Consider the following 21,724-nt stretch of genomic DNA (forward strand, 5'->3'; position numbering starts at 1 on the left):
GTAGGTTGTGTGTGGACTACGCTGCTCCCGCATTCAAGTTCTTGTTCCCGTTTCCAGCCTTGCTTTTGCTTTCCAGGACCTTGTTTTGCTTCCTGGATCTCGCCACGAATTCACCACGGATCTTGTTTTTGCTCCTCGTTTCTTGTTGCCTTGAATCAAGCCTTGTGTTCCAAGAATCAAGTTTACTTCCTAGCCTTGCTTAAGTTTCATGGACTAAAGGACCTTGTCGTCTCCCCTCACTTTGCTTGGCAAAGTGAGTGTTTCGGTTACTTGATTACAACTTTGGACCTTAATATTTTATATTGGACATTGTTTTCCTGGACTATAATTGACCTTTCCTGAAAGGTCTTCTTCTGAACTATATTCTACACTTATTTTTATTGACTTTACATATTTCCTTAATAAAGATATTAGATAGATTCTGGCCTCTGTGTATGGTTATTGGTGCTCTGCAGCCTGGGTCGTGACAGCTTGACTCCGCCACCCTAAGCACCAATCAACCTAGGCCAGAATGTCTACCGGAGCCGGGCCGGGTGACCAACCACTCAGCTACACCATCGCCAAGGATGAAGTGGACAGAATCCGTGATATGCTCCATACGCAGGAGGGGGAAATACGGGGCTTGAAGGAACGCGGAACCCGTCTCCCTGCCCTGGTGTTGCCAACCAAGTTTTCTGGAGAAGCTTCCAAGGTTCATGTTTTCCGTCGCCAATGCCAGGCATACCTAGAAGCCCGTCAGGCCGAGTTTCCCCAAGAAGACATCAAGGTGGCGTGGATTTACAGTCTCCTAGACGGGCCAGCGGCCAACTGGGCGACGGCGCTGTTCGATCAAGCCTCCCCACACCTAAGTTCCGCGCAAAACTTCTTGGATCACCTTAAGGCGACTTGGGGGATCGAGGACAATTTAGAGGCGGCCGGCCACAAACTCCGGCGCCTTTCCCAAGGGGACAGGCCCTTGTCCCAGTACATAGCCGAGTTCCGAGTGCTGGCTCACAACACCGGTTGGAATGACATAGCCCTCAGAGGACAGTTTCGGGAGGGTCTCAACATCGAGATGTTGGAAGAAATCTCCAAGGTGGATCCTCCAAACTCTCTTGAAGGACTCATTGATCAATGTTTACGAGCTGAAGTCATGCTTGCCAACAGAAAACAGTGGATCCGAGGCCAGAGTGGAAGAGCTGGAGCAAAACCTCCCGCTCCCGCCGGCATCCAGCCGCGTCCAGTGTGGAGACCCCCGCCACCAGCCCCATACCCCAGAGGAAGCGAGGAGGTGCCGATGCAGTTGGGCAATGTGCGTCCCAGACTAGATGTTGCCGAAAAGGCCCGCCGCCAACGTTTAAACCTCTGTTGGTACTGCGGAAACGGGGGCCACTTTGCCAGAGAGTGTCCAGCCAAAGGAAAGCCCGCCGCTCGACTGGCGGCGGCGTCCTCCGTGGAGACGAAGGCGTCCGAGGCGGCTGGCGCAAAGCCGGCGGGGGAAGCCAGCGACCGGGCGTAGAGAGGCTCGCCAACCCGGTCAAAAACCCCATTCAAGAGCCGCCAACCGGGGTCCTATTTCTCCTAGTGGTCACCTTGTGGTCAGCGAAAAAAGGACCAGTCATGATCCATGCCATGATAGACTCAGGAGCGACAAACAATTTCATTGATAGAGAGTATGCCGACTCTCTGGGATTACAATATCACGATTTCAAGAACGCCCGGGTGGTGCAAGCCATAGATGGCCGCCCCCTCAAGACAGGTCCAGTAAGCCAATGGTCTGAACCCACCAGAATGTGGATAAGGGAACACATGGAAGAGATCTCCTTCTTTGTTACCGAGGTTCCTCACTTCCCTGTGATTTTGGGAATCCCATGGCTGACCCTCCACGACCCTAGCATCTCTTGGACCAACAGAGAACTGCAGTTTGCTTCTAAATATTGCCAAAACCATTGTCTTGTAGCCAAGGTCTGCCACGCCACAGACGCTGAACCCATCATCACCTTGCCCAAGAAATACTCAGACTTTTGGGATGTTTTCAATGAAAAAGAAGCCGAGAGACTACCCCCGCATAGGCCTTATGACTGTGCCATTGACTTGGTGGAGGGGGCCCCGATCCCGCGAGGACACCTCTACTCCTTGACTGAACCAGAGCAAGAAGCTCTCAGGGAGTTTATAGAGTCAAACCTCCGCAAGGGATTCATCAGACCCTCTCAATCCCCAGCCGCTTCCCCAGTGATGTTTGTGAAAAAGAAGTCAGGGGATCTACGCTTGGTGGTGGACTATAGAGCATTGAACAATATCACTAAGCGGAACCGTTATCCCCTGCCTTTGATCTCGGACCTATTAGATCGGCTACGAGGGGCCAAGGTTTACACCAAGCTGGATCTTCGGGGGGCTTATAATCTAGTTCGCATCAGGGAGGGGGACGAGTGGAAAACCGCCTTCCAGACTAAATTCGGATTATTCGAGTCCCTGGTCATGAATTATGGTTTATGTGGAGCTCCCGCAACGTTCCAGCATTTTGTCAATGATATCTTTCAGGATTATCTAGATCGGTTCTTGATCATCTACCTGGACGATTTTTTGGTGTTTTCTAGATCACAATCGGAACATGAGAACCACGTCAGAATGGTGTTACAACGATTGCGGGATCATGGACTTTATGCCAAGCTGGAAAAATGCGCTTTTGATCTACAAGAGGTAGATTTTCTGGGATACCGTGTCTCACCACTAGGGCTCTCCATGGACCCGGCAAAGGTTTCAGCAGTATTGGAATGGCGGGCGCCAACAAACAAGAAGGAGGTGCAGCGTTTCTTGGGGTTCGCGAACTATTACCGCAAGTTCATTCCAGACTTTGCCCGCTGGTCTGATCCAATCACCAGCTGCATCCGTGGGAAACAGCCCTTCCGCTGGACGGAACAAGCAGAGAAAGGGTTCCAGCAACTAAAGAAATTATTCACGTCCCAGCCAATCCTTCAGCACCCAGATCCTAAAACCCCTTTTGTTGTGCAGGCTGACGCCTCCGATGTGGCAATTGGGGCTGTACTCTTGCAACCAGTGGGAGGTCATCTTCACCCTTGTGCCTTTTACTCCCGTCAACTAACAGCCCCAGAGAGAAATTACACCATTTGGGAAAAAGAACTTTTGGCCATAAAGGCAGCCTTTGAAACTTGGAGACATTGGTTAGAAGGGGCCAAATTTCCCATTGAGGTCCATACTGATCATCGGAATCTAGAGCATCTAAGAACTGCCCGCAAGTTAAATCAGAGGCAGCAGCGCTGGGCTTTATTCTTTGAACGTTTTGACTTCCAGATTCATTATGTAACCCCAGCTCAGACCAAGCAAGCAGATGCTCTATCACGGAAACCAGAATATGCTGCAGGGCGCAGAGAGACCTTTGAATCCCAATTGCTGCAGCCCGAGAACTTTGCCACGCTCACAGTGGGGAACACCAAATCCACTCCAATTGAATCAACTCCCTCTTCTCCAGGGCCCTTTTGTGCTCAGGAAATCAGGGCCAGTCAACAGGCGGATGCCTGGGCTCAAGATCAACTTCGTCAAGGACTACAATTTCCCTTCTCGCTTAAGGATGGGTTACTTTGCTATAGAAATCACGTCTACATCCCTCCCGGACCGGGCAGGGAAAAGGCACTTCGTCTGTGTCATGACTGCAAGCCAGCAGGGCATTTCGGACTATTTAAAACCATGCATTTGATCCTAAGAGATTTCTGGTGGCCCAAGATCCGCAAGGATGTGGAAAAATATGTCAATACCTGCCCGGTATGCCAGCGTTCCAAGACAAGAAGGGAGAAGCCCTCGGGGCTATTGCATCCCCTTCCTACACCATCCCGTCCATGGGAAATAATTTCTGCGGATTTTATCACTGACCTACCACCTTCCTTTGGATTCACCACGATCCTAGTGGTGGTGGACCTTTTTACCAAATTAGCCCATTTCATTCCCTGCAATGGCCTCCCCACGGCCAAGGAGACTGCAGATTTATTCCTTCAGCATGTTTTCAGATTACATGGATTGCCCAAGAGTTTGGTCACTGACTGTGGGTCCCAATTCACCTCTCGTTTCTGGAAAGCACTACAAAAACTATTGGGCATAGACTCTCGTTTATCTTCGGCTCACCATCCCCAAACGGATGGGCAAACTGAGCGCACCAATGCCACTTTGGAACAATACCTTCGCTGTTATGTAAACTATCAGCAGGACAATTGGGCTTCCCTGTTGCCGCTGTCGGAGTTTGCCTACAACAATGGTGTCCAGGCTTCAACTAAAGAAACCCCATTCTTTGCAAACTACGGCTTCCATCCACGTTTCTTTCCTTCCGTCATTGAAACCCCAGAAGTTCCCGCAGCAGAGGACTGGCTGCAAGAACTCACAGCGGTGCAACAACTTTTGCTCCAACAACTAGATCAAGCCAAGGAGGACTATAAACGCCACGCTGACAATCATCGCCAGCCGGGCCCCGAAATCAAGGTAGGAGACCGGGTTTTTCTGTCCACTCGCTTTTTGCCCTCCCACCGTCCCTGCCGGAAGCTAGATGCCCGCTTCATTGGTCCCTATCCAGTGGTGGCGCAACTTAACCCCGTGACTTTCAAACTCCAACTTCCGCGCTCTATGCACATTCATCCAGTGTTTCATCGCTCCCTGCTCCTTCCGGCGGATGGTGTGCGCCCTGATGCAGACCGGCCGGCCCCCACTCCTGTTTTGGTGGATGGGGAGGAGGAGTTCGAGGTTCAGGACATTTTGGATTCTCGCTTTCATCGCCGCCGCCTTCAGTATCTCATTGACTGGGTGGGTTTTGGCCCCGAAGAACGCTCTTGGGAAGACGCTTCCACAGTCCATGCCCCCGATTTAGCCCGCCGCTTCCACCAGGCCTACCCCGCCAAGCCGGGGCCCCGCACCTCGGGGAGAGAGCCCATTTTTGAGAGGGGGCTTGAGGAGGGGGATAGTGTGATGACTCATGGGCCATGTAGTCCCGTTCCTAACACTGTTCTGACAGATGAAGAGGAAAACTTAGGTTTCCCACCGTTTCAGCCAGAATTGGAGCTTTCACAGCCAGAGATGGAGCCCCTGCACCTGCAGGAGATTTGCCTCCCAGAAGTTTCCCAAACAAGCCCTGAGCCGAAATCTCCCCCTTTTTCTCGCCGTGATTATTATCAACAACAGAAAGGAGCTCAACAGGCTAATCGCAGAAGCCTGAGAATCGCTGCCAAACAAATGGTTGATTAAGCCTGCTTCCCATGGGAATCTTTAGGGAGTCATGCATCTGGACTCAGAGAATGGCTTTCGGTTCTGGTTCCCCAGAGAATTGTTCTCTGGCGGGAAAACGAGACCCTACTTAGGTGTTTTGCCCACGTAGGAATCTTGCGGAGTCAATTTGTCAGCTCCGGGAGTAGGTTGTGTGTGGACTACGCTGCTCCTGCGTTCAAGTTCTTGTTCCCGTTTCCAGCCTTGCTTTTGCTTTCCAGGACCTTGCTTTGCTTCCTGGATCTCGCCACAAATTCACCACGGATCTTGTTTTTGCTCCTCGTTTCTTGTTGCCTTGAATCAAGCCTTGTGTTCCAAGAATCAAGTTTACTTCCTAGCCTTGCTTAAGTTTCATGGACTAAAGGACCTTGTCGTCTCCCCTCACTTTGCTTGGCAAAGTGAGTGTTTCGGTTACTGGATTACAACTTTGGACCTTAATATTTTATATTGGACATTGTTTTCCTGGACTATAATTGACCTTTCCTGAAAGGTCTTCTTCTGAACTATATTCTACACTTATTTTTATTTACTTTACATATTTCCTTAATAAAGATATTAGATAGATTCTGGCCTCTGTGTATGGTTATTGGTGCTCTGCAGCCTGGGTCGTGACAAGGAGAATGGATTGCTTAAAAATGGATTATTGTCAGGGTTTCCCAACATTTGAGAAACACGCTTTTGAGCATTTTCTATTTTTACGAAATCTTTCTATGTAAAAAATGAAAAGCTGCATTGTTTTCATTTGTGGGTCACATTACTAGAAAACTGTATGTCTGCTGAATATCCACATGCATGCACACACACACACAGAGATATTTAACCATTCTCCAAATAATCCTACTACTGATAATTGGTAACATAAATTTCAAAGATCAAGTTAGTTAAATCCTGTCCCATGCCGATTTTCTTTAGTGATCCTTTCTAAACATCACAGTTTGCTCATTTTACCCCCTGCTCCAACAATAGCCCAATGTCAAACAAAAAGTGATGTCATGTCATATTTAGGTCAATTCCAGGAACACACTCACAGGAACACACTCAGAAGAGTAGCTTATATCTACTGTATCCATTCCCCTGGAATTAAATTTTCCTGATGCTCATATAGATGGCACTTTTCTATGGATATACATAAGATTCTGTAAGACAGTTATGGTTTAAGTATATAAGATAAGACACAATTATTTGTAATACATCTGACATACTTGAATTAGTGACGAAAGCTCAGACACAATTTAAAAGCATGTTTCAAATAAATTTATCTTAGCATTTTTGTGTGTATGTGTGTGTGGTCTGTATCCTCTGATCATGAAATACCAAACTATTTCCATGTAAAGGTTCCATATACAATGCACATTGGAAAACATGTGATCATATATTTGAATAAACTGTTCAATTTCATGGAGAAATACTATATATTTTCTACCCCCTTCTCCCTTACTGATGGTTTGTATTGGTTGCTTTTGCCTTTCTAGTGTTTTTTTAAAAACAAAAACCCAAACTCCTGGCAGGCTAGCTTGTATTGTACCCCTTTTACCAGCTAAGGGACTTCACCAAGTTGCGCTAGTATACTGGCTTCTGAAAGTGTTGACCACCAACTTCCTTTCAAATCTTATGCAAAAAATAGCCTTACCTAACTATATCATTTCTTCCTTTCCATTAGCAACCATCTTTTTTTTTTTTGCAACTGTGGGATTGAGCTGCTCAATTTCCTTGTTTACATATTTAGATTCACAAGAAGGAAGTGGTAAAGCTGACTAACTAGCAACAGGTTTTCTGAGAAAGAAGCCAAGCCGTTTGGTTCACACCGGAAGAAGTTGCTGCCTTCAGTTTATTTGCAGTTCTGAAGAAAGCTAAATTCTAGAAATTAAGTGGATCTACTGCTTTTGGTTGCTACTGAGGAGAGTCCTGCAACTGGGTTGGTTTGACTGGCATGAATACATCTGTAACTGGAACCTAAATGGATTCTCGACACACTCCCTATCGCTCTGAGGTGGCCCGCTGGTCCCCAGATGACTTGGCAAACTACTTCAAGAAGGTGAGTTTCACATCAGTCCAGCAGTTCCATTTTTACCCAACTCCTTTTTGTTTCTAGTTGTGGGCTGATGCTTTCATAACTTTAGAAGTCAGTGTCATTTTCGACATAGATTGCAACGTTTTCTGAATGTGATAAATTTGTTTGAAAATGGTTTCTAGCTTCCTGTCTTAAACCAAGTGTTTTCTCCTTTTTATTTGTTGGAAGACTTAACCCTTTTCAGTGAAATGAAAACTGTGTTGGAAAAAAGACACAAAGAGATATCTATGTTGGTCTGTTTTATTATAGAAAGACATAGTTTCACCTCTGAAACCAACTGGGAAAAGGAAGTTTGTAGCATAAGCTTTTGTTGTATAAAACCCAGGTCATCAAATGTAAAAACTGAAAAAATTACTTCCAGAACTGCTTATTTGGTTACTTAAAGTCCAAGAGATTTAGGGAGCTGTAGTCCTACAAGGTAACACCTTGGACTCTCAGAGTAATGGACTTTCCCACTTCTTTTTCCTGATTGCCCTTTCCTCCCATATTGAGGGTTATATAAGATCTTCCAAAATAGCAAGGTGTAGGGAAAGTAGAATCACTGAAAGTCAGGAAAATCTACCACCAGTTTAGAATGCAAGCCATTCTCTGTTTCTTATTTTCTCAGCATATTCTTGCCCTATCTAATATAGGCTTGGAAGAGCCATTAGATAAGAATTGCTTTCCTTTACTCTTTCATACAGGGTGTAGCACGTAATCAGGGCTAAACAAATGTGCAGAAACATAGCAATGCTAGTGAATAGCTGCCATTGAGAGAGAAAAATCAAAGACAGGAAGAGTTTAATACCCAGATACCAGTCACTATATATAAAACAGCATTAAGTCTTAAATGTTTGGCAAAGAAGATTTCACCCTAATTTTAAGTAGCAAGAAAGCAGCTGTTTGCAGTGGCATAAAGATCCCATGGGGTGAGCAACTAGGCTCCATGTTATATATGGGCTGACACCATTAAAATTTCAGGAAACTTTAGCTGTAAAATATAGATTGTCTTGCATCCCAAAACTATCTGTTAACTACTAGATATCACAGATTTATATCTTATATCAATATCTTATAAAGATATCGCCAAATAACATCAGATATATTAAAAACACAAGGTGTTTGCATAACATCAGGACCAAAGTCGTCTTTAGAGAGAGTGAGGCTGGATCTGCACTGCCATATAATCCAGTTTCAGAATGCAGATTAACTGTTTAATGCAGTTAATCTGCATTCTGAAACTGGATTATATGGCAGTATAGATCCAACCTGTGGCAATTGCCTGAGATAGATGGTTTGGTGTTAGGTAGTAAATTGTTGATTATTCAGTTTGAGTTGTTCTTGTTCTCTGGTGGTGGTGTTTTTTTTACTGCCAGGGAAGGGGAAGTGTGCTAGTTGGCGTTTTCTGTGTCAGATACAAAAATAATTTGGCCAATTGCGTAATATACCAATGCTTCTGTGGGAAGGCAGCAGCATTTGTTTCTCTGTTTCAGGCTAGAGCTGAAAACAATATTTCAAAATATTTGAAAATGGTCAAAAGTGTTTTCCAAGTGTGATTGTTTTGTGCAGAAAACAGCATTTTCAGCATAGGAAATAGCACTTTCTATGTATAAGACATTTCTTATTTTCTCACCCTTCCTTGTTCTATCTAATATGGAAAACAACATTATTCAGAGTGTACTTTATTTTCAGGCATCTTACTGCATAGGAAATGTCATTTTCAGCATAGAAAGTAATATGTCTGTGGTGAAATGATATTTTCCATAGCAGTTTCATGTTCAGAAAATGCTCAGTTCAAAATTACCAAATACAATTTGTGAGCACAGTAAATGCCAAACTACACATAGTCTTTGAAAGCGGCACAATTTTGAAAGATTTTTTGATACTGGGAAGAACATTCCTGAAATTTCTCACGGCTTTTTTCAAGATGGAAACTAAATTACATTCCTCATTACAACTACTAAACTGGATTCTAAATTATATGAAAGACCCCACACCATTTTTACCACCAGTTTTCAGAGCACTGCCCTTTTCTCTCTGGCAACGAGGGCCACATAGTCAAAGCAATGGTATTCCCCATAGTGACCTATGGTTGCAAGAGCTGGACCATAAGGAAGACTGAGTGAAGGAAGATAGACGCTTTTGAACTCTGGTGCTGGAGGAAAATCCTGAGAGTGCCTTGGACCACAAGAAGATCCAACCAGTCCATCCTCCAGGAAATAATGCCCGACTGCTCACTGGAGGGAAGGATATTAGAAGCAAAGTTGAAGTATTTTGGCCACATCATGAGGAGACAGGAAAGCTTGGAGATCATGATGCTGGGGAAAATGGAAGGGAAAAGGAAGAGAGACTTACCAAGGGCAAGATGGATGGATGGGATCCTTGAAGTGACTGGCCTGACCTTGAAGGAACTGGGGGCGGTGATGGCCGACAGGGAGCTCTTGCGTGGACTGGTCCATGAGGTCACGAAGAGTCGGAAACGACTATGCGACTGAGCAGCAGCAGCCCTTTTCTCAACTTGACAATAGCCCTAGAGAGATAGTTCCCTGAAGTGTAGTTCAAATGGTGCTACCTCTTTTTAGAGGCAACAGTTTTAAAAATCTTGCTGTACACTTCAGATCTTGGAATCTAAGCAAGCTAAGTTCTGCTTATACTTAGATGGGAGATTACCAAGGAATACCAGGTGCTGTAGGCTATATTTCAAGGAAGGAAATGGCAAACCATACCTGAGTGTTCCATGCCTAAGAATACTCTGTGAAATAAATGAGATCATCAAACATCAATAAGTAACTTGATGACCTATATATATACACACAAACTTGAGAAATGATTACCGTCCGGTCAGCCTCACGTCGATACCAGGCAAGATTCTGGAAAAGATAATTAAGGAAGTGGTCTGCAAACACTTAGAAACAAATGCGGTCATCGCTAATAGTCCATACGGATTTATCAAAAACAAGTCATGCCAGACTAATCTGATCTCTTTTTTTGATAGAGTTACAAGCTGGGTAGATGCAGGGAATGCTATGGATGTAGCGTACCTGGATTTCAAAGTCCCCCACGACCTTCTGGCAAACAAACTAGTCAAAATGCCTTGCCTGACTTACTGGGCAAGGAGCATTGCGGGGATGGGAGCCCCCTGATGCAAAATGGCACTGGCAGGGGGCTTCTTTCTTCCATAAGCCCCCTGTTCGGCGGGAAAAAATTCCTGCTGCTTGGCCAGCTGGCCAATGAACAGCAGGCCTGGCCTGGCCTTTCCATTGGCCAGGCCTGGGTTGGGTTGGGCCCCAGCAGCCTTCTTAAGGCTCAGGTTTGTCACCCATGCACATGCAATGTGGGCTAGGCAAAACTACGGTTAGGTGACTCTGTAATTGGCTAAGTGAATGAACCCAAAGAGTGTTCACCAATGCGTCTTCTTCATCCTGGAAAGAAGTGACAAGTGGAGTGCCATAGGGTTCTGTCCTGGGCCCGGTTCTGTTCAACATCTTTATTAACGACTTAGATGAAGGGTTAGAAGGCATGATCATCAAGTTTGCAGATGACACTAAATTGGGAGGGATAGCTAAAACTCCAGAAGACAGGAACAGAATTCAAAATTATCTTAACAGACTAGAGAGATGGGCTGAAACTAACAAAATGAAGTTCAACAGGGACAAATGCAAGATACTCCACTTAGGCAGAAAAAAATAAAATGCAAAGATACTGTGATACTGGAGTCCTTGTGGACAACATGTTAAAACATGAGCCAACAATATGATGCAGCAGCTTAAAAAAGCCAATGGGATTTTGGCCTGCATCAATAGGAGTATAGATCTTCTGCCCTGGTGAGACCACACCTGGAATACTGTGTCCAATTCTGGGCATCACAGTTGAAGGGAGATGTTGACAAGCTGGAAGGTGTCCAGAGGAGGGAGACTAAAATGATCAAGGGTCTGGAGAACAAACCCTACGTGGAGCGGCTGAAAGAGCTGGGTATGTTTAGCCTGCAGAAGAGAAGGCTGAGAGGAGACATGATAGCCATATGATTGTGTGATACTTTCACAGTGCTACAGTTTAAATTGATTACTATGTATAGTTAAAAAAATTATGAGTCAGACAAATGTATAGCAAGTTTATAAACCGAACATCACCATGCATGAGGTTGCTTTTGTTAAGTCACATAAACATGCCAGACCTTTTGTTTCTGTATAACACCACCTTAACAGGTAATGACTTTCTGGGATCTCAGAAAAACACCTTTATTATCACATATTACCCAATTATTTCACTGAATATGGAAAATGGACCAGATGTTTTGCAAGCAAATTATGTATTCTGCCAGTGAGCTACAAATGAATCATCCCCATAATACTGGAATCTCTCATAATCAGAATTCTTCTAGGTATTCCCACAAGATTGATCCTTTAAAAAAGTTATACATTACCCGATGAAAGCTTATTTTCACATCAGTTCTAAAGCATGTAAAAGGCCTCTAAAATAGGATCTAAAAGCAAATTGGAAACAACTTGACTTTAGTTACATATGAATTAAGCTACAGGTGCCTACAAAGCCTTGCAACAGCTGATTCTCTTCCTGCAGAATTCATAGTGAGAAGTAGTCACAATTAGGATGAAAACAAATGAAATGTTCAAGGTAATGAGCTGCACTTTCAAAATTAAATTAGATAAATTCCTTTGGCTTAACTTTAGTTTTGATTTACAGTCCACTCCAAGTTAGTAACAAATATTTCCTTTATGAAAGTGGCCTTTTTTCCTAGCTTCAGGCCATTCTTTTTCTTAAATTATCTTGTCAAAACATGTTTCAGTTGCTACCAAGGTGCTAACAAATCTGCATAGAAAGGAGTCTTTTTCCACCTCTGTCTTCAAACCCTGTTTCCAGATTGCTGATGGACAAAACATGACCTCAAAAGACATCATGTATGATGATATGGTGGGTGCTTCAAATGTTATTCCCCATATGCATTTTGCTTGACATAAGGAGATCATGTTCAGGAGCATCCCAGTAGAAATAGTTAAAGTGCATGCTCCACTTTTCAGGCTTCAAGTAGAGAATGTATGCAACATCTTCATGAGGACACTTTCAAACAGGATTTCTTAGATGTATGCCACACTAAATCAGCACATTGGAAAGCCCAGCTGCCCTAATCCTAAATGGTATACATTTATAGAAAGGGTGGATCAGGGATGGATTGTGTTGCAGAAATGTTATACAATGTGGTCCGTCCCTCCGTCCATCCACCTGTCCCTCCTTCTGTCCCTCCCTCTTATTTTGATTCTGTTTCTTACATTACTATTTCTGTGATAAATAACAATGCCAGCAAATTATGGAGAATTGATATCTGAATTGGTGTCCACTGTCCAGGTGAAATTGTTTCTAATGGAGTCAGTCATTCAGGACAGAAAATACAAAAGCTAGCTTGTCTATTGTGTTAGTGTTCTTTTCTTCTGCATTAAACTGGATCATATGGATACTTTACCTTGACGATTCAGAGATTCCATGATGACATACGTTTTCTTGAGGCCTCTCTTGATTAATAGTCCATTTGTTTGTGTGTGCTGTTGTTATTATTTTGGTGACTGAAACTGCCTTGGATACTTTGGTGGATATTCTATACCAGAAATTTGAAATAATTTAAGCATCATTGTAGGGTTGGGTTTTTGGGGTTTTTTTTTTGATACTATAGATGCTTTATTTTCTTCTTGAAAGGGTTGTCTGACTAGGATGGAATTGCATCAAAAATATAGCTATGGGGTAAAATGGGGAATGGAATTGCCACCAAAAATAATTCTGCCCTTGTCCAATGAAATTTTATTTCAGCCCCAAATGTCATTCATTAAGTACTTCTAAATATAGTTTAGGCAGTCAAAGAAAAGGGATATTTGTTACCTTTTGGTAAGAATGATTTTTAAAGTTTCAAAGATTCCTTTAGAGGCTGATGGAAAATTTCATTGGGGCGGGATCAGCTTTTTTACTTGGAAGGTACCAGCTTCAATTCATCCCTTCCTAGCTATACTTCTGCACTATGTAGTGCTACATTATACCAATACCATCCAGCCCACAGGCCAGAACCAATGCAGAGGGATTACTATTTAGCTCTGTGGCTGAGGATGTCTTCAGATGCCATCTTGTCATCCATGTAAACTTGTACACGAATCAACTGGATGACTGTCACCAGTATGTTGAGGATACCCAATTCTTTTCTATCTTAAGAACCAATTTCATTGACTGAGCTTTGGTACTAGATTGGAATATAGGAAGCAGCCCTATGCTGAGCCAAACTACTGGTCCATTTCGTCATGTATGGTCAACTTTGACTCACTGTACCACTCTATCATTTTGGACAGATCTTTCATGGAGATACCTGATATTCTCTAATTGTCTTCCACCTTAGTAGTGATCAGGTTTTGCCATGATTCAAATCAGAAACAGGTATATTCAGGGCAGGAGAGCCAGTGTGCTGTAGGGATTTAAACATTGAGCTATGACTCAGGAGACCAGAGTTTGCATCTTCATTTAGTCACATAAATCCATTTGGTGACCTTGGGCAAGTAACACTCTCTCAACCTCAGATGCAAATCTTCCCAAGAACACCCCATTCATAGATTTACTTTAGGGCTGCCACAAGTTGAAAACAACTTGAAGGCACACCACCATTACCACAACAGCAATGTTTAGGATAGATAATTATGTAATGGATGTCCTTACCAGTGATCAGATGAAGAAGAGGGACTTAATTGAGACATGCCACCCAAAATGTTGGACTCAAGGGAGATGTGTCTGGCTTCCTCTTTTCTATTTCCTGTTTTTAAATAGGTTTTAAAAAGTAAGTAATGAAATAATTTAACATGTTATTAAAAGTAACAGTTTTATAGGCACCTTCAAAAAAGTTAATAAAATAACTGTCTGTAAACTGTTTTAAAAGTGTGTAGAACCAGGAGGACCCCTCATCGGATAAGGTCCTGTGTCTTGCTGGCTGCCTCCCTCCCACTGAGTGGCCAGCGGAATGGCAGTTGAAAGTGTTAGGGATATTTAAGAACTACACACACTCTTGCACAAAAGAGACCCTGTCAATCCTCAAAGGAAACCGGTCTTGGTAGTAGACAACTCCCTCCTTAGAGGAACGGAAGCCATCATTTCCAGACAGGATGGGATGGCGTGAGAAACACTAAATGCGGCAGCGAAAAAAGCCAACGGGATTCTGGCCTGCATAAATAGGGTATAACATCTAGATCCAAGGAAGTCATGCTACCCCTCTATTCTGCCTTGGTCAGGCCACACCTGGAATACTGTGTCCAATTCTGGGCACTACAGTTGAAGCGAGATGTTGACAAGCTGGAAAGCGTCCAGAGGAGGGCGACTAAAATGATCAAGGGTCTGGAGAACAAACCCTATGAGGAGCGGCTTAAAGAGCTGGGTATGTATAGCCTGCAGAAGAGAAGGCTGAGAGGAGACATGATAGCCATATACAAATATGTGAGGGGAAGTCATAGGGAAGAGGGAGCAAGCTTGTTTTCTGCTGCCCTGCAGACTAGGACGCGGAACAATGGCTTCAAACTACAGGAAAGGAGATTCCACCTGAACATCAGGAAGAACTTCCTCACTGTGAGAGCTGTTTGACAGTGGAACTCTCTGCCCCGGACTGTGGTGTAGGCTCCTTCTTTGGAGGCTTTTAAGCAGAGGCTGGATGGCCATCTGTCGGGGGTGCTTTAATGAGATTTTCTTGCTTCTTGCAGGGGGTTGGATTGGATGGCCCGTGAGGTCTCTTCCAACTCTACGATTCTATGACTTTAATATTGAGGGACTAAACCAAAATTATCTCTCTTTTTCTGCAGTTGAACTTCAAGGATTGTGAAAAAGTTGTCAAGAAATACAACATGACTGGACAAAGATTTCTGGTAAGATTTTCAATAAACACATATTTCCAAAAGGTGGCTTTTCCTTTGGAGCGATAGGCAAAATACTAGGGGATATGATGGGACATTGATGAAGTTATATGGAATTACTGAAAAAAGTACTTTGCACTTAACAAGCAACATTCAATATATCACAGGTACAAAAAATCTTTATTTTTGTCACAGAAAGCTGCAGGGATGACCAAAAATTACTTACAGGCACTATTATAATATGCTGCATGTGTGTGTTTCTGTTTCAGAATATGTCTGAAAGTGATATTCAGAAGTTTCCAAAGCTAAGAATGCCGTAAGTAAAACTGATCAGATTCTAAAATAGATTTGTAAAATGCTTGTAAATATATTTAAAAGCATATTTGATTAGGTAAAACGTATTCTGGTTCCAAGACATATTAAATTTGTTCCAATCTGCTTTTTCCAAATGTTTTTCCCCTCAGAGCTAGACTAGTTAGACAGCAAGGAGAAATGACTTATTCAAGTGGCACTGGAGTGGGAGGTAGATGAAAGCATTAAAGTGTTGCCTCTACTGGAGAGGTCTGCTTTTTGGGCACCATTTTGGGTCTGCTTTAGGCAATAAATCACTTCCTCTTCTAATGAAGAGTGCTTTAAAACCAGAAAAAAGCAGTAGAAACCCAACTGAACAGTGTTCAATTCATGCTTGCTGAAACATAAAAGACTCTACTCCTGACCAATCTAAGGGGCTAAAGTGATGCAGCTAAGGTTCGGTGGCTTTAGATCACAGGCTACAGACCCTCTGATGTGAAGAAAAGTCCAAATAAGGCAGGGAATAAGGTTATGAATGAACGGGCATCCTAAGAAATATCTCCTCTGCTTTGCTGGGGAAATTGTGGAGATTCTGCTGTTCTTGCTTGGGAAATCTTTTATTTTTCTTTCTGTCTGTGCAGATTCTTTTGCTTTCTGCATGCTGAAGAATCTTGAGTGCAGTAGAAATTGAGCAAAGGGCTATATAGACTTATCTTGAGCATACAGAGGACAGAGCTCAGAGCTCAGGAAAGTAATTTTTTAAGGACACAATCGTTAGAATCTCCAGCCATCACAGAATTATACTCCAAAAAGTTATTGTTCCACTTTTTGCAGCTGGGATACTATGGGTACATGTTTTGTTTAACAGCAACTAGAAAGTTGTAATCGTAATGGATTCTGAGGTGAATATTTTTCATAGCTGAGAAATAATAAAAAGTTTACAATTTTACTGAGCTAGTAAAAATGTTTATCAGAAAGTATTCCGAAAATATGAAATGAACTAGTTGCACTTAAAGCAATTTTTAGGTCCAGTTCAGCTTACCAGGAGATGAGATACATAAATAATAAAAACAGTGCTTATCTGTATGCATAAGAAAAGCAGAGGAGGGAGAGGTACATCCTTAAACACATTCAGATAACTGTGTCTAGATGTCATGAAGAAGGCATTTTATTGCAGCCTTCTCCCTGTTGTACTGGTTCCTTACATACAAGATTTTTTTATGCATTGACGAGCATTTAACATGCAATCCCAAAAAAGGGGGGGGGATGGGATGACATACACTAAGTAACATCAGCATGTGGTCCAAACTTTATTTATGAGAAAGATTAGGCAAGTGACGAAAGGCTGCAACAGTTTGCTTTTGTTCAAACCTGCTAGAGATAGGCAAAGCCCCAAACCTTCTTCTCCTTTCCCTTTTGCTGAATTAAGCATAAAATTATTTTGTACTTTAGATTCACTTTCCAGCAACTGAAGTAATCTGAGGACCAGGTTTGGGGGGGGGGGTGAGGCGGAGAGAGACACTGGGACATTATTATGGTAGGTAAAAAGGTGGGATGACAAAAGATTAACGTGGAATGTCCCTGTCAATTCAGAACTTTTGGAGGATAAATCTTCTCTTGTTTTTAGGCTGAAAATCTGGGATACCTTTTCTTGTATATGCTGATGATATTTTTAAAATACCCATTTAGTAGCATTTTGTTTAAGGTGGAATTTAGTGTGAATTAAGCTTAGATGTTCATGTAAAGATATTTGTGTCGTTTCTGCTTGCCTTTTAGTCATTCCTAATTTCTGGTAACCATAAAATACATCTGTTGTGGGATTTCCTTAGTCATGGCTTCTTAAACTTTTCCCACTCATGACCCCTTTCTGTCCAAGAAATGTTTATATGACCCCAGCTATATAGATATATAAAATAAGTATAAAAGTCCAACATTTACAGATAATAAATCAGCATTTTTAAGGCTTGCTAAACAGGCTGATTTTCCTGTTTCTGGAGAACAGCTGAAGCATTTTCTGTAGTCTGCTGTAAACACTGCATATTTCAATAAATTCAGAAACCTTTTACTGTAGCCAAATTTTGTGACCCCAAAAAAGAGCTAAAGGGACCCCATTTGGGGTTGGAACTCACAGTTTAAGAAGCAGTACTCTTAGCAACACTTGCTCAGAAGTGGATTGCCTTTGCTGTCCTTTGAACTTCTTGCCTAAGGCCACCTGTGATCCCCGGACTTATCAGTCAATGTTCTAACCACTACACCATGTTGATTCTGTAGCTCTTAACTACCACTTAACTAGCACTTGTAAGAAACAACCTTTGGTGTAGTGCTCCTAATTCAGAGAGAGGTTTCAGTGTATAAGTAAGCATGTCTTCTGAATTGTCTCAAAACTCTTCCTCTGAGGGGTGACTGCAAATACTAAAAAAGAAGCTTTTTGTATTTATGGGCAGGTGGTGATCATATTTGATGAAAAGACTGATCTTGTTGGTATTGTCTAATGTAATCTCAACCAAGTAGGCCAATATATCTTGCATCTAAAGCTTGAGCTCTCTTTCATGTAAAATATTGGTGTAAACTCCATGCCCATACAGTGAGGGATAGCAGCTGAAAGTGTCAGCCATTATGGGGGCAACTCTCTGACTCTAGATCTACAATGCCATATAATGCAGTTTGGAACTGCATAATATAGGTCTCTCTGCTGCTGCTGCTTCAAAGTAAACTCAAAAACGTTAGGCTACTTTTCCCACTGTGAACATTTAGGATCAATGAGGCCAAGTAAGTGATCTACATGGGAGATAATGGAATGGTGGGTTTTACTCTGAAGAATAGTTATTTTATAGATGTGAATGTCAAATTATGCGAAGTGAGTCTGAGTTTAATGTTGTCTGAAGGTTGTTTGGTGTGTGGTTAGTATATTTGGTAGTGGGCAGATTTCCACTCTAATGAGAGCAGGATGGAGTGGGATGCCAAGCTTCCTCCTCATACACTTTTTTTAGCCCCCCCCCCTTCCTTTGGCTTATTATATCACTTACCTTTCAAAGTTCATCCACTGTTCACTTGCCAATTGTTAATATAGTTCATTTTGTTTCTAAAGCAGATATCACATATTTTCCATTGTTAGTTAGAAATTTTGGAATGTTTTTTTTTTTCATGCAGAAATAACCCACCTCTACCAATATCAAATCTTATCAGGAAGCTCTGCAAAGCAAGTTTGCTTCACCAGCCTTTATTGCTGACTGTCTCTGGGGTTGCTTTTTTCTGTTGGCTGCTCAATCCTGTCTTTTACAGACCACATGAAAGTGCAGTCTGTCTTTGCCAATTAACTAACGAGTTAAATAATTGACTTTTGGCAAGTGGGTTGGTAAAGGAGTGATGGAGTACAGCCAGTCAATGCACATTTGTGAAATAGCTGCATTTTATTTGGGGGCATTTTTTCTTTTCTTTTTTTCTTCATTTTGTTTTTATTATAGATATTATCTGGTTTGTGTTTCTACAAAATGGTACCCACAATAAAATGCTGCAGTCTATTGATTTTCTAACCTTTGTAGTATTTCTAAGTTTCATGGAAACTTAAATTTGTTTTTGTTTTTTTCAGGGTTTATATTCCCTACATGAGCAACACTTATTGTCTTTACAGCTTCCTGAACTCTGTTCATAAACCATTGTGGCATCCCCTTGTTTTACTGATACCTTTCCTAACCTGTGCTTGTGCTCTTTATGAACCTCTCAATGGAGATATTTGATTTGTTGACTCAAAAGCTAATATTTGTTGGGTTTTTTCTTTTCCCTAAAGCCCTTGTTCTTGAGAATTTTTTGTGCATTTTTGTGCAATTTCCTCTTTTGAAATGACTTGTTAGGAATTACTAGGGTGGGGGTTGAGAGAACTGAGACATAAATAAATTTGGGCAACGGATGCAGGTAAGTTCACTCAAATAGAACTTGGGGATTTGTTTTGCCTTTTCCAACCACTATTGGAAACAGGCTCTTGACATTCTTACCTGTAACTATCTGGAACTGTGGATGAGAATCAACCCAAAATACACCACATTTACTTTGATCTATCCATGTGGGAAGGAGAAGGTGAGGGTGTGAGTAATATTTTCCTCATCTTGCTGCCTGATACTATCCATAATCAATTGCATACACCCACTTTTATGTAAGCAGTGTGGTTTTTATACTTCCTTCCTCTGCTGCAGAATCGTAGGTCTGAGGCTTGAAGTAATCTAGAAGAAAATGATACAGACTAACTGTTGTTCCTTCTAGTTGCACAGCAACTTGATTGGGGCATATGATGCTCTAATCATGAAATACATTTTGTAATTTGACTAGTGTTTGGGGCAGGTGGAAAGGAGAAAGAAGAAAAAACACCAAATCCAGTGCACCAAAAGATAGATCCAGAGATCTGTCTGTTCATAACAACCTTTCTCAACCACAATTTCTTATCCAGGAAGGGATATAACAAAGATAGGTTTACTTCCATGTACTTCTTTTCTGTTCATTGATCTGAAACATTTTCTTAGTGTTGAAATGTTTATAACTGTATGTAGATACTGGGGGAAAAAATTGCAGTCAAGAAATGCTGCAGTACGGACGGACTGCAAAAGGTGAAAATATATTAGAATTTTCCATCCTAATTTTCTGCTCTGGGTGAAACACACACAGTTTTCCCTTCTTTAATCTCATAATAAATATTTATTTTTCATCTTAACTTCCAGTAAAAAATACCAAAGTGGATAAGAAAATAACCACAGGTTGACTTAAAACAGAAGAGCCTGTTGAAGCAATCAGTGATAAGCAGATGAAGAAATGTTTTATTTAGTTTACCAGCGAAAACCCCTAGTCTTTTCACCAATGAGTATAAAAACTTAAGGGAGAATGCTATATGAATCTTTTTAGGGAGGCAGTTCTAAAATGCAAGTGGAAAATGTGTGACCCTCCAAAACTTGAACAGTAGTATCCAACAGTCAGAACACCAAGGGGGAGGAATGTATGTACCAGAACTGGATTGCCCATCCAAATGCTAAAACTTGAATGCAGCCATTAAGAAGTCCTTATTAGAATAATAGAATTGTAGAGTCGGAACAGACCATAACGGCCATCCAGTCTAACCCCATTCTGCCATGCAGTAATGCAAAAGCAAAACATCTTGACAGATGGCCATCCACAGCCTCTGTTTAAAAACCTCCAACGAAGAAGACTCCATTACACTTCCAGGCAGGATAGTCCATTTGGAACAGTAATTTTTCAGTATTTTTTTCCCTAAAGTTTAGGTGAAATGCCTTTTCCTGCAAATTGAACCCATTGCTCCTTTTAGTTTTTAGAGCAGCAGAAAAAGTCTGCCCCATCTTCAATATGACATCCCTTTAAATGTTTAAATATAATTATTACATTTGCTTTTTAAATTTTTGCATCCTACAGACATGCATTGTAGAAGTGCTGGTCAAACAATGAGGCCATGAGGAATACCTCGAATTGTACCCAGCCATTCTTGCTCCTACCCTTTTCCACCAGACTTTAGCCTGGTGAAAAAGAATGTAGTGGTATTCTGAAGTAGTTTGCTGTATTGAAGTCAGTAAGCAAGATTTCTAATTGGCACATATCTGAAATTTCACATATTCTTGCTATTTTAAATTGACCTAGCGTATGAGAATTTCATCAGAGGAGTGCCATGTTTAAATCTTGACTCAAATGTGCAGCAGACTGATCTTAGATCAGTCAGCTTTTCTCTTAGTGTGAAACTCCTTAACAGTGCTTTGTAAGGAGAAAATGGAATAATCCTTTGCATGTTGTCCTAAGATAAAAGGCAGAAATGGGGGGGGGGGGGGACGACTTTTTGTCAACAATTCCAGTAAAAGTAGGGGGATTTCCTTTTAACAATTTCTAAAGATGAGCGCCATTAAGTGCTTTAGGTTCTTAAGGGATTTTCCAAAGGGGACTTCTTCAGGTTGCTGTAAGGTCATTGCTCAGAACTGCAGCAACACATGAGTATCTGCAGTAACATTTCTTGACTCACTTCAAAGAGCTACTGTTAGAAGGAAAACAAAGTTTGACTATTAAAGGGATGCTACACAGTCATCTCATTTTTTAGTACAATTCATGTTATATCACGTAGACAGATATTTATTACATTCTGTTGCTGTTGCTCTGGTAAAGATGGAAAAATATTTGAACATGATCAAGTGTTAGGAAGCAACATTTGTATACTGTGAAATAATATTTTCTTTGCAGAAAATGCTGTTTCCTGTGCAAAATTTTCTGTTTTCAG

At 41.9% G+C, this 21,724-nt stretch overlaps 1 protein-coding gene across 5 annotated transcripts in view; it reads left to right on the forward strand.

Moving 5' to 3' along the window:
• Window positions 1–21,724, forward strand: part of lcp2 (lymphocyte cytosolic protein 2) — a 75,845-nt gene that overhangs the window by 25,728 nt on the left and 28,393 nt on the right. For 3 of the 5 annotated variants that reach the window (XM_062970466.1, XM_062970467.1, XM_008104640.3), the window contains exons 2-4: window positions 6,968–7,276; window positions 15,124–15,186; window positions 15,444–15,490. In XM_062970466.1, coding sequence (XP_062826536.1) covers window positions 7,199–7,276; window positions 15,124–15,186; window positions 15,444–15,490 — 188 coding nt within the window. In that variant the 5' untranslated portion in view covers window positions 6,968–7,198. Of the gene's footprint in view, window positions 1–6,967; window positions 7,277–14,378; window positions 14,706–15,123; window positions 15,187–15,443; window positions 15,491–21,724 lie in introns of those variants that run through there. The other 2 variants (XM_062970468.1, XR_010002824.1) reach the window with 2 other exon arrangements.

This window comes from Anolis carolinensis, chromosome 2 (genome assembly GCF_035594765.1).
Source record: "Anolis carolinensis isolate JA03-04 chromosome 2, rAnoCar3.1.pri, whole genome shotgun sequence".
Taxonomy (NCBI): domain Eukaryota; kingdom Metazoa; phylum Chordata; class Lepidosauria; order Squamata; family Dactyloidae; genus Anolis; species Anolis carolinensis.